The sequence below is a fragment of the Sus scrofa genome, chromosome 1, assembly GCF_054392235.1.
Source record: "Sus scrofa isolate SSC_HxYL_T2T_F1_AM1 chromosome 1, Sscrofa_HxYL_maternal_Yorkshire_Landrace_v2.0, whole genome shotgun sequence".
Lineage (NCBI taxonomy): Eukaryota > Metazoa > Chordata > Mammalia > Artiodactyla > Suidae > Sus > Sus scrofa.
In genome coordinates, this window is record NC_139383.1 from 160529886 (window position 1) to 160543968 (window position 14083).

Below are 14083 nucleotides of genomic sequence, written 5' to 3' on the forward strand. Positions count from 1 at the left end.
GAGAGGAGCTCAGGGTGGAGATCAGGAGTGAGGCACTGTGTGCTCTGGGAAAACTGACAGGTCTTCAGATTTGTTAGATATTTTCAGGAGAAGATTTTATGAGCCCAATTCTTGCATTTCCTCATATCCACAAAAACACTTAAAATCCTTCACGGTGATGTCTGTTCCTTATTGCTAGCAGTAGCCTTCACTAGACTAGCAGCAACTTCCGTAAAATGTGTGCGTGGTTGCATGAACCTCCCCTTCCATCAAAATCTTGTATACACTGACATTCTCCCACCCCCGCGCACGCCTCTTTGGAGCAGTATTTCAGAACTATCTGAAATGCCGCTTCCTGGGCTATAGTCCTCATTTGCCCCAAATAAAACTTAAGTCTAGAAAGAAAAAAAAAAAAGTCAAGGTGTGAATTAAAAGGCTAGATGAAAATATATCAAAAAGTGTTTTTATTGTATAAGGACTCTGAGTGACATGTTTATTTTTATTTTTTCTTATAATCTTAAGATACATAAAATGATAGTACTTGGTACAAATATCCTTTAATTCAATATTAAAATGTTATCTATTCTCATGCTCAGAAAATAACTGTATTGATCTTTATAATTCTTCTCTAAAATCATACCGTATCTAATCTTTTTATAAAAGATTTGTCAAAAAACAGTATGACTGTGACCTTTAATATATTAATACAAAGATTAAATTCTCCAAGAGCAGACTAGTAAGACAGCAAAGGCATCTCCACTAAACCATGAGCTACTTCCCACAATAAAGAACAGAATTTTGTAGGGATCTCTAGAAGACCTAGGTTCTAGTTTTGGGTGAATGACATACTGTAAATTTGGTTCTCATAGTTCATAAATGACCTTTTGAAGATAAGCAGATTCCTTAGATGACCAAAGGCTTGTCTGAGCAAAAAGATTCAACTAAAATCCTCCCTCACTGAGTCTACAGAATACTACTTCCCTTCAGATTGTGAATGATGGCAAAAAACGACTTTCAGGTTATGCAAAAATTTCTCAGTGAACTGCAAAGCCATCTCCAGGTATTACTGAGGCCTTATCATCCTCCGAGAACTTAAAGAAAGTATCTTGGAGATGACCAAAAAATTCATAATCTCAAATCCCACCAGATCAGGAACAGAGGCTATCAGTGATGCCTGGATGGCCTGCTAAAATAACTAAGAATACAGTGTCTCAGAGATCCATGCAGAGACATGAAGAGAGCTCCAGCAAAGTCTCCATAGCCTGAGTAACTGAGAAATGAGACAACTTCAAGTATTCATTATTTTCTTTGCTAAGACTCAGGCATTCATCACCATGGGGAATACAATCCTTGCTGTTTTGTTCCTCCACTTATTCACTATATGATTATGGACAATATTTTCCCTCTCTGGGTTCCATTTTCTTCATCTGTAAAAATGAGGATATTCACTTCTTAAAAGATATAAACAGTAAATGAAATTATGCCACATAAAGTGTCCACAAGAAAGTACCCAGCAAAATTAAGCTTCTTTCCCTCTTTCTCTACTAAATATGCACAAAATAATTGTTCTGGGGAAAAAAATGTTGGGTTCTTTCACAAGCACAGTAATAACTTAGGAGAAAGATACTAAAATTTTGTTTACTAACAAAAGAAGTTGAATACAAAATCAATATAAACAATATCTAGAATTATTATTCTTTTAAAAACTTACCTTAGCTCCATATTTTTCAATACAGGCATTAAGTTTTCCAGCTTGATAAAACGGTATCTATAACAAAAATCCACATTTATAAAAAGGACTTAGTATAAATATACTAAATAATGCATTACATAAAATGCATTAATTTAAACATTATACAGCACAGCATAGCAGAGGGCCACCATCCTAAACAGTTCCTATGCCCTGGAGAAAGAAGCAGATGATAATCATTCTCTTCCTGAAACAGAATCAGTGGGTACATTGTCAAATCAAGGAAAGCCTTTCTGGGAGTGACCTGAATCCAGAAACCATATAAAGGAAAAGGCCAACAAATTTCATATAATAAATATTTAATACCTTTCTTAATAAACAATAATTTCTCAGATGTGAATAAGGAAAATGGACACAAGCAGAAGATCAAAGAAAGTTCAAAAGGCCAAGGTGTTCCAACAAACCAATGAAAGAAATTAAAAGAAGACATTATTTTAATCACAGATTGACAAACATGCAAAGGTTGCTAATACCCAGTATTTGTGCGAATGTGGAAATATAGTTTCTCTCAAACACTGTTTAATGGAGTTTCCGTCGTGGTGCAGTGGTTAACGAATCCAACTAGGAACCATGAGGTTGTGGGTTCGATCCCTGGCCTTGCTCAGTGGCTCAGTGGGTTAAGGATCTGGCATTGCCGTGAGCTGTGGTGTAGGTCGCAGACGCAGCTCAGGTCCTGCACTGCTGTGGCTCTGGCGTAGGCCAGTGGCTACAGCTCCGATTAGACCCCCAGCCTGGGAACCTCCAGATGTCTCAGGAGCAGCCCTAGAAAAGACAAAAAAAAAAAAAAAAAACCAAAAAATAAATAAATAAATAAAAAACAAAACAAAAAAAAAACCCCACTGTTTATTAAGTGTAATCTAGTACAAGCTTTTCAGAGCACAATTTAGCAGCATGTAGATTATAGTTTAAAATGTGGTGTAATCCTACATTTAAGAATTTAACCCATAGAAACTACCGGACAAATAAAAATCATACAATTTCCATGCTTTCTGAAGCTTTGTTTGTAATAGCACAAGACTAAAAACTCAGATGTGCATTAGAAAATAATAAATTATTATACACCCATACAATGAAATAGTTCACTGACTTAAAAAAGAAGTAAAATATATGTGCTGACATAGAACAATAGGAGAGGCTGTTAAAGAGTAAATGAAAGGTAAGTTTGAAAATAGTATGTATATGGAGTTCCCGTCGTGGCTCAGTGGTTAACGAATCCAACTAGGAACCATGAGGTTGCGGGTTCGATCCCTGGCCTTGCTCAGTGGGTTAAGGATCCAGCATTGCTGTGAGCTGTGGTATAGGTTGCAGACATGGCTTGCATCCTGTGTTGCTCTGGTGTAGGCTGGCTGCTACAGCTCTGATTCGACCCCTAGCCTGGGAACCTCCATATGCTGCAGGAGCAGCCCAAGAAATGGAAAAAAGATTAAAAAAAAAAAAAAAAGAAAAAAGAAAGAAAATAGTATGTATAATAATCCCATTTTCTAATATTTTAAAATATTTTTGTAAAACTTTTCATAGCATGTAATATATTTGTAAGAAAGTAAAACATTTTTAAATGGCTAATTTCCTCTCTTATTATTCTTGCTAAGATTAGTATACTAGAATTTCCTAAAATTCTAAAACAATGTACTCCTTGTTTCATAAATTTTTCAGGTAGAAAAGAACACAAATAAGAGACATTACTATCTACTTGTTCACCAACAGCCTTCTTTCTTAAAAATTATATTTAGAATGAGATGACAAAAGATGGACAAATAATCACATAACCTAAAAAAAAAAAAAAAAAAGACCTGAAAATTTTGGATGGTCCATCAGCATTGTTAATAAATACTGATTTCACTGGATTCTGGGGAATTAAAATCTCGCTACAAGAGGATTTTCAGAAAGATTTTTGACAAAAGCTCAGGATAATATGACTTTTATAAAGATTCTTGTACTTACCATTCCCAGTTATATACGGCACTAGGAAAATATATTTCTTGTTCTAATTGTACTAATTAAAAATTTTTAAATGAAATTTCCAAATTAAAAAATAACCTGTTAACCTAAGTTCTTTAAAAAAATTGGAGATTTGTTTGAATAAGAAATTTATTTTATATTAAATACAATTCTAAAGAATAAAATATAGGAAAAGGATTAAGTCTGTGCTATATTAAAAAATTATGCTACAACATATTTTACTCATTGTAGTCTTTATCTTAACATTAATGACCAAGAAAACTATATATGAATTTAGAGCCATAAAAATGGATCTTAAATATCAGGTATATAAAGTTTGTTAATGGTTTGATCAAACTACAACACGGTATAATTTCTCTTCATAAACCATATTCAATTTGAGCTATAATTAATACCTATATTAATGTTTATCAATATTGCTCTCAATAACTAGTGATAATACTTTATAAATGTTAAAATACTAACCGCCATCACCACCCAAATTTGGGTAAATATTCCAGGTACAGGTGATGTAAGGATATCTTGGTGCAAAAACAGCAATTGCCTGTGGAGATGAAATGCATTAATTTGAAAGTGAACTGCCCACTATCTGATTTTACTTTATCAGAACATCTAAAAATTGCTTAGTTCCAATCAAAAGTTTTCAGTTTATTCTAGGTAAGAAGAAACTGTATTATACATTACTATGTCTCTCCCCACACTTAGCATGGTACCTTGAACATTCTAAGCAATCAGCCAAGATTTGAATTAAGGGAATTATAAAGTTTTAGATAGATATTAATACAAAAACTTGTCTCCATGCATCTTATTCCTAAACTCATCTGTGAAACAAAATTTCTCTTTTAAAATTCCATTTCTATCTTAAGTAGAGACTTGAAAAAGTCTAAATACTACGAAGAATCCAGCTTTCTTAACTCCTGTTTCTTCCATTTTCCTTTCTTTTTATTTTTTAAGTGCTGGTCAGAAGCACTGGAGAAGTCTAAAGATTCACCTATCGGTGAAGTTATCAACAATTTCAATGTCAGAACTACCGACTAGACTCTCTTCCTTCAAAATTGATTGTTTTTTCCAAGCCAGAATGAAGTGGGGAGTGGTTTTAGTTTAGTATTCAATAGCTAAATGAACTTACAACAAAAATCATCACAATTCAAATCACAATCAGTAATTTTGTTGGAAAAGGTGGGAAAAACACAAAAGGGAATAGAGGTTGAAATACAAAAACTCTCAACATGACTAATGATCAAGGAAACAAATTTTAAAAACCAGGAGTGTGTGTGGGTGGGAGAGGGGTGTTACATCAAAAAGTGGATGTGACAACCTACTTCTAGTAGCTTCATTTTTGTTTGAACTCTGGTGCAGCAGGTCTTGTGCAAGGCTGACCTTTGACACAGTCAGATGTCTGCTCTCTCTGTTCCAGCCTCTTTGTCAGTTACTGAGACAATAAGGCAAAACAATCCTCTCCAGGGGCATAGCCACCTTTAATATAAAGGTGAATAGCAGAAAAATCTCTTAAGGTTTTCTACCTATTTGTTTTCCAAAGGGGTCACAAGTTAATGTTCAATAAGGTATCAATTTACACTTTAGCAGAAAGGGTTCAGACTAATGAATGAACTTGAATGGGAAAACTTACAGTGAGGAGAAAAGTTTTGTAAAGAAGAGCAAAATGGAGAACACTCTGAATGTCTTTCTTATTTCAAACCCCTAACAATCTTATGTTTGTTCTGCTCCAAGAAATGCAGTTACAGATATAATCTTGTTATATATTCTAAGATTCTTGAATGCCTCAAACAATTTAATACATGGTGGGTCCTTAATAATCATGGAGTTAAATTTAGGCTTTAATGAAGCTGTTTTTCAAAGACTGTTGGGTCAGATATTTCAGGACAGTTCTTGGAGAAATACTCTTCAGAAATACTCTTATATTGACCCAAAAATTTAAAAATTACACTAGTCGAAAATGTTTACAATATCTCCTAAAGTGCTTCATAAACAGTAAGTAATCAGTATTTACTTATTTATCCAGTATTTATTTATGTTTTGGGAGCCTGGTTTAATTCAATATCTGTAAGATTTTTATTATTTATTTATTTTTGCTTTTTATGGCTGCACCTGCAGCATATGGAGGGTCCCAGGCTAGGGGTCCAATGGGAGATACAGCTGCTGGCTTACACCACAGCCACAGCAACGCCAGATCTGAGCCAAGTCTGTGACCTACACCAAAGCTCATGGCAACACCAGATTCTTAACCCACTGAGCGAGGTCAGGGATCAAACCCGCAACCTCATGGTTCCTAGTTGGATTCATTTCCACTGCACCACAATGGGAACTCCTATAAGATTTTTAAATTAAAATATCACACAAGTCACAAATATAAAAACTCAACAGTGAGATATTCTATCTCAAGTATTTAAGTCCTTACCTAAACATAATTCAATATACTTGGTCAGAACTACAGTGAAATTTTATTTATTTAATTTATTTTTATTTAATTTTTTTGTCTTTTTAGGGCTGCACCCTTGGCCTAAGGAAGTTCCCAGGCGAGTGGTTGAATTGGAGCTGCAGCTGCCCTGCCAGGCCACAGCAACTCTGATCCAAGCTGCATCTGCAACCTTAACAGGATCCTTAACCAACTGAGCAAGGACAGAGATCGAACCTGCATCCTCTGGATGCTAGTCAGGTTCGTTACCACTGAGCCACAACAGGGATTCCTGAATTCCTTTATTTTAATATTATATAAACAGACTGAGAAAATGAGTATTTTGCTTTAAAGGAGATACTACTAAAACAGCTCTTATAGGTCTCAAAAAGTTTGGAAAATCTTAGTTATAAATTTTTTTTTTTACCTGCATATCTTCACCTGTGTACTCCTAATCTCCGTATCTGCCACCCCCTTAATCAATACTATCCTGACAGCACAGAGTTTCTGTAAATCTGGGAGTGTGGTGAAGAACAGTGCTTGCTGCCTAGAATCATTCATATTTTCCTGTTGACTGATGTCTCAGCAATTAGGCCTTTAAAAACAAACAATAAAAAAGTTATGAACTATTTTACCAATAGGTTTTCAATAACCACCCATCACAGAATATTTGATATTGTGTTGGTATAAGATGATAAAAAGTTAGCAAACATCAGTAGTTAAATATTACTAACATTTTACCTCTGAGGTTTTCTGATGATAATCTAGATTTTGGGGGTACAAGTTTTATTAGGATGTAAATCATATAACATACAATTCACCTATTTAAAGTGTACAATTAAATGGTTTTTACTACATGCAAAAAGTTATACAATCATCACAATATATTTTAGAACATTTTCATCACCCTCAAAATATAATCTAGGGTTTTATTTATTTACTTATTTTGCTTTTTTAGGGCCACACCCAGAGCACATGCAAGTTCCCAGGCTAGGGGTCTAATCAAAGCTGCAGCTGCCTGCCTAGACCACATCCACAGCAACACAAGATCTGAGCTGAGCTGAGTCTATGACCTACACCACTGTTCATGGCAACGCCAGATCCCTGACCCACTGAGCAAAGGCAGGGATCAAACATACATCCTCATGGATACTAGTCGGATTCATTTCTGCTGCCCAATGACAGTAACCCCCTAATTTGGGTTTTAAACCTGAAGTTCTATACCACAAACAGAATAATTTGAGTGCAAATAATACCAAAAAATCCAACAATGTATAGTAAATGCCTATTCTGTTCTGGGTACTAGATATGTTACTCCTATATTGTCTTTTTTTTTTTTTTTTTTTTTTTTGCTGTCCTGAGGCATGTGGAGTTCCCCAGCCAGGGATCAGATCCAAGCCAAAGTTTCAACTTATACCACAGCTGTGGCAACTCCGGATCCTATAACACACTGTGCTGGACCTGAGTCTTTCAGCTGCTGAATCCCACTGTGCCAGAGCGGGAATGCCTATATTTTCTTTATTTAACAAATTACTTTTTAAGTTCTTGGTTAATCTTGAGTTCCATATTGTTTTCTGGAAAACAAACTTCTGTCCTATAACAACAACAATTTTAAAAAATTAAACAATAATAATTTAAAAAAATCAAAATGTTTAGCAAAGTCTGCTGTTTCAGGTTCTTTGTAAAGCACTTAAAGTTAAGTAATATATACATATTCCTCCCCTTCACCCCCCATTGCATATGGAGTTCCCAGGCCAGGGATCAGATCCAAGCCACAGTTGTGATCTAAACCACAGCTGCTGCAAAGCCAGATAACTCAATGTGCTGGGTCAGGATCAAACCTGAGTGCCAGCACTCCCAAGAGGCTGCCAATCCCGTTGCGCCACAGTGGGAACTCCTGAGGAATATATTTTTCATCATTTTACATAAAATAAAATGTTTACTGAGATCTCTACATTTTTATCTAATTTCCTTTTCCACTAATTATCTGGCTTTGAGACTTCTATTTCAAACACATTTTTTAGTTGATAATTCACAGGGCATACCTTTGGAGTCTATCTTTTATATAAACAGAAAATTTCAATGTAAAAATAAAGCAAACAATTTAAGCTCAGTTTCTATACTGAACACATATATATCCAGAGAAGATAACTGGCATTCTAGTACTTCAAACTTAAACATCCACATGTTTCTCTGTTTAAGGAGAAAAGTGATAATATATCTGCTCTGGAATCCGAAACGTGACCAGCCTTAGGTCTGATCTCAGTAACCAAATGCCTTTATGCTATCATTTGAAGAATGCTGACAATGTCTATCTGACATCCATACATATTTCTTACCCAAGTACCACAGTGTTTTGAAATTTTCATCATTAAAGATCACTTCGTTCTTCTAAAAGTGGAAGTACTCTTAGAATGGTTAACACAAAGTCACACAAAGTGTTAAAGACCTAACTAATCAAGATGATTTCTGATATTTAAAAAGAAAAGCATTCCTTTCTTCTCTCTACTTTTCTGCTCTCTCTCCTATGTAAAGGCTTATTGTGTGAGAAAATTTTTAAAAGACTTCCAAGGCAAACACAAAATCTACCTCACTGTTTTGCCTAAAATTCACTTCCTCTGAAACATTTGAGTAGGGCATCAATAATGAATGAGGTAAAATATATAACAAAGAACTGGTTATGGTTTAGGCTCTAAGGTACAATGGTGCACATTTTTAATGACAATAGGTCAAACAAATGGGCAAAAGTCTGCAATGTTACTTTCATTCTAAAATACTTTCCACACTAAGATTATTCTACCCAATTTTTCTTTAAATATCTTACAGCAAAATCGCCAAGAAATTCCTGTGAGGAACTTTACCTTTCTCTTGCCAATATTCAAAGACTGATCAGAAAAGTGTATGTAAACAACACCCCTGCACCTGTACAGAAATAGGCAAGAATTTATTCAATTTTATCATTTAGCATCACATTAAAACATTTTTGGCGAAACACAGATATCAAAAGTTTGTTTTCTTTTACTAGACTGTAAGAGAACATTATTCTAAGCCTCAAAACCCAGACATATATGATACATATGGATGTACTGTTAACCTATTGTTCTGAGAACAGCCCCACCACATTTCAGATCTGGTGATAAGTGTTTCCAACAAGCAACAGGTACCTACAAAATTCTACATTTGAGGACATAAAAAAGCTCAAGAGAACCAAACTGTGTGAGGGTCAGGGCTGAGAAGTCAGTGACTGATTCAACTTTCAGCCCACCTGGAGCTTCACTTATTTTTCCTCCGATGAGGACTGGGGGAAACTGACTGGAGATCGGATTTCACGCTGGCTGCACTGATGGCGTCCACCATCAACAGGTAAGTTTACATACACCCCTTGGGGCCTCACTATCTAACCCAAAGCAAGGAATCACAAACATCTGCAAGGCCTTCATTTAGTTTAGATTATTTAAAAGGCGATTATAAATTACCGGTTAAATAACATGCCCCACGGAGTTTCCGTTGTGGCACAGTGGTTAACGAATCCGACTAGGAACCATGAGTTTGCGGGTTCGATCCCTGGCCTTGCTCAGTGGGTTAAGGATCCAGCCTTGCAGTGAGCTGTGGTGTAGGTTGCAGACACGGCTTGGATCCCCCTGTTGCTGTGGCTCTTGTGCAGGCCGGCGGCTACAGCTCCAATTTGACCCCTAGCCTGGGAACCTCCATATGCCTCGGCAGCGCCCCCAAAAATGGCAAAAAAGACAAACAAAACAAAAAAACATGCCCTAAAATTGGAACATGTGGGCCTCCGTGGAAGAATGAATCTCTATCCCTCTCATTTTCCTTTTCGAAAACCAGAAATACCGCCCACCCTGTCCGGCTCCACATTCACCCCCCTCCACAAAGCCAGGCTCTGGCACCCGGCCTATGAGTCCCTTCCTTGCCTGACTGCTTCCTAACGAGCATAAACAACTCACTCGTGAAATGTCTGAAGAACTCTGAAACCAGCTCTTTCAAAGCCAGAGCCTCGGGAGGCAGGAGCACGGTGAGAAAGCGGCCTGCAGCGGCCTAGCCCCCGCGCTCTTTCTCTCTGGTTGCCCCAAGCAGTTGTCTCCTCAGGGCAGGCTCGGCCCACCTCAGCGGCACCAACTTCTCCCGCGCCCCCAGGCCTGCTCTCCTCACAACCCTCCGAGCGGTTCTCGCGCACCACTCCCAGCATTCCCTGGGCGCCCTACAATCCCAGCGTACCCTAAGCGCTCCCAGCATGCCTTGCGTGCCCTAGTATTTCCCGCTAAAACTTTCGAGGTGGGTGCTGGCCAACTGGCGTCCGTTGTTCCATGAAAGAAGAGCAGGCGTTGGCACCCATGGGGCCTGGCTGGAGGACCTTGGTATCTTCCGGAGAGGCAAGCTGCATCCGCGCTTTAGGGCCGCTGTGGAGCCGCAGGTGCCCAAGCCCCACTGACCTCACTGGCAGGGTCTCTGGCCTCAGATGCACAAGTCGGTCCTGATGTCTCCTGGACCGTGGAACTTCCTGAGTGGAGTGGCCTGCAGCGTGGCACGGAGCAGAAGCCTGGAGCAAGGTATTTATTAAGAGCCTGAAGTGGTCCTGAGCTTTTCTAGGAGTTACTCATGGAGCATTGAACAAATAGCATTCCCTGCCCTCATGGAGCTTACATTTTACTTGAGGGTTGGGACATAGATGAAAAAGATAAATGAACAAAATATTGGTCTGGTAGGTGGTGACGAGGGCCCTGAAAAAAAATAAAGAGTGACAGGGAGATGGAATGTTGGGAGAGGCCCTTATGGAGGTCAGGAGACCTCCTGGAGAAGGTGAGGAGTAAGACTGGAAAGTGATGGGAATGGCGGCCATGCTGGTGTCGGGAGAGGAGTTTGTAAGGGAGGGAATGGTGAGGACAAAGGCCTGAGGCAGGAGGGTGACCAGCTGGCTGCAGTGTAGCTGGAAGAAGAGTGACATGAGGCCAGGAGGTTCGAGCTTGGAAAGCCGTGCACGTTGTTAAGGGGGCACCTGGGCTCTGTGCTGAGCATGGATTGATGGGAACAGAGGGACAGAAAGGGCAGTTAGGAAGCTATGTGATCCCGGATTGAGATGATGCTGCTTGGATAAGGGCAGAGGCAGTGGAGGTGATGAGATGGGGTTGCACTGTGGAGCCCCTTTGAAGTTAGGTCTAATAGGTTTGGATATGGATTGGTGTGGGATCTGAGAGAAAGGAGTCAAACACAACTCCAGGGTTTTTGTGCTAAGGACTTGGGAGGATGGTGTTGCCATTAACTGAAAGAGAAGACTGGGGAGAAGGAAAAGTTTGGGGATGAAAATCAGGAGTTCAGTTTTGGACGTGATGACATTGAGAAGTGAAGAGGAGTTCTAGGGAAAGATTTGTATGTAATAGGTGGTATTTAAAACCGCTAGACCAGAACAGATCTCAAAAGAGAGTGAGAGTAGAAAGAAAAGTCATCCTCATACTGAATTTGAGAGACTCCAACATAAGTTCAGGGAGATGAGGAGGAACTGCATGGGTGGGATGTCAGGAGATTTTTATTAAGATTTGTCTCTTTCAACTTCACATCTTTCCAGGTTGGAAAAATTATACTGTGAAAGAATGAGTTTTTATATTGTGTTTAATGTTTGACCTATTAGAGTAACTTAGTCATTTTATTTGAAAAATTAGTTTTGCCTACGAGGAATGTTTGTAGATATCCTAACTCGGTAACGAAGTGCTCAATACTCATATATTGATTGGTTATTTACAATCACAACTGTGAGATCATAAGAAGTGATTAATTATTACAAGGTTGGTGAGTAAAATCAGCCTCCTGTGACAGTTTATAACATTAAGTAAACAAAATACAGTCTTCTGAAACAAACATTGTAACAATTATAATGTCCTAAACTTAACATTAAGTCTGAAGCTCTTTGTCAGCAAACTTTGGAATTAATAAAACAAATCTTTGACGATTACAGAAAAGCTCTTTATTTTATTTGGTATATACACATAGGGAAAAAAACTTTATAAAGACAAGGCAAAAAATAAATATAGATTCTACTTAAGTTTTATGATAACTGTAGACATTCGTCAGCCTTTCTTTTCTATTTAAATAATGATAAAGCCAAGTGCTCTTCATTTTGAAAAGCACACAATGATAAAGCCAAGTGCTCTTCATTTTGAAAAGCACACATGTTGGAGTCCCCGTCAGGGTGCAGAGGAAACGAATCCGACTAGGAATCATGAAGTTGCGGGTTCAATCCCTGGTCTTGCTCAGTGGGTTAAGGATCCGGCGTGGCCGTGAGCTGTGGTGTAGGTCACAGATTTGGCTCAGATCTGGCGTTGCTGTGGCTGTGGTGTAGACCAGCAGCTGTAGTTCTGATTAGACCCCTAGCCCGGGAATCTCCATATGCAGTGGGTGTGGCCCTAAAAAGCAAAAAAAAAACAAAAAAAAAAGCACATATGTCAATACTTCAGGTTCTCAATTTCTGCCATTGAATTTACAGCCTCTGGCTTCAATAGTAATTTTAACAAAGCAGAATTAAAGGTATTTGAAGTTTTTAGTTATGCCCACATCATCAAACATCCAAGTACTAAATAGTTCAGTTTTCTTCATATAAAAGGTGAAATGTATGGCTTTTATTTAGATCTTGATTTAAATAAACTATAAAAACTATGTATGGGAGTTGCTGCTGTGGTGCAATGGGTTAAGAATCTGACTGAAGCAGCTTGGGTCACTGTGGAGGCAAGGGTTTGATCCCTGGCCAGTGCAGTGGGTTAAATGATCCAGCATTGTGGCAGCTGGGGTTGCAGCTGTTGCTCAGATTCAATCCCTGGTCGGAGGAACTTCCATGTGCCATGGGTGCAAAACAAAAAAAGCCTATGTACAAAACAGTCAGAAATTTGCATACAGACTCTCTCTCTCTCTCTCTCTATATATATATATATACACACACACACACACACATATATATATTTTTTCCTTTTCTAGGGCTGCTTCCTGTGGCATAGGGCGGTTCCCAGGCTAGGAGTCTAAGCACAGCTGTAGCTGCCGGCCTATGCCACAGCCACAGCAACGCGGGATCAGAGCCGTGTCTGTGACCTACACCACAGCTCACGGCAACGCCAGATCCTTAACCCACTGAGTGAGGCCAGGGATCGAACCTGCAACCTCATGGTTCCTAGTCAGATTTGTTAACCACTGTGCCACAACAGGAACTCCCGTACTGACTATATATTTAGTTGTACTAAGGAATTTTTTATTTTCTAGATGGAAAAATAACATCTAAAGATAATACTTATAAGATCCTTATTTCATAATCATGCTGAAATGTTTATGGATGAAATGATATATCTGGGACTTGCTTTCAAATGATCCCTGGGGATATGAGGATGGTGATAAAGAGGAAACAGAATTGACCATGTTTTGATCATTGTTGAAAATGAATGAAGGTTCCTATTATTATCTGTGCTTCTGTGTATTTTACTATCTTCTCTCCTTTTGTGGTGTATTTTTCTAACTTTTTTTTAAATAATAAAACGCATTTTTTTAAAAGAAGATTGTTTTTCAAAAGTAAAATAAAGTGAAATACAGGCCACAAATTGGGAGAAGATATTTTCACAAAAGTAATCCACAAGTGATTAGTTTCCAGATTGTATAATGAACTCTCACAAAGCAATGAAAGTAAGATAGACAGTCATAGAAAAAAGCACAAAATCATGAACAGATGTTTTCTAGAAAGAAGAAAAAGGATGGTTTATAAGCCTATGAAAAGATACTCAACCTCATTAATTATCAAATCTAAGTAAGACCACAATGAGATACCATAGTATTGCCAAAATGCCAAAGGTTAGTAAGGAGTTTCTTTGTGGCACAGTGGATTAAGGATCCAGCACTGTCACTGAAGCGTCTTGGATCACTGCTGTAACTTGGGTTTGATCCCTAACCTGGGAGCTTCCACATGCCCTAGGTGTGGCCAAAAAAATAATAAT

At 38.1% G+C, this 14083-nt stretch overlaps 1 protein-coding gene across 5 annotated transcripts in view; it reads right to left on the reverse strand.

Annotated features, from left to right (window-relative positions):
* C1H18orf63 (chromosome 1 C18orf63 homolog) overlaps positions 1–10303 on the reverse strand; it is an 85248-nt gene extending 74945 nt beyond the window's left edge. For 4 of the 5 annotated variants that reach the window (XR_014815728.1, XM_013993265.3, XM_084976956.1 and 1 more), the window contains exons 1-5: positions 10067–10303; positions 8966–9026; positions 6532–6699; positions 4154–4232; positions 1691–1747 (exon numbers count right to left, since the gene is read on the reverse strand). Coding sequence is in view for 4 of the 5 variants with exons in the window: in XM_013993265.3 (XP_013848719.3) it covers positions 1691–1747; positions 4154–4232; positions 6532–6665 (270 nt within the window). In the remaining variant the exon portion in view is untranslated. The remainder of the gene's footprint in view (positions 1–1690; positions 1748–4153; positions 4233–6531; positions 6700–8965; positions 9027–10066) is intronic. The other variant, XM_084976951.1, reaches the window with a different exon arrangement.
* Positions 10304–14083: the final 3780 nt, after the last annotated feature.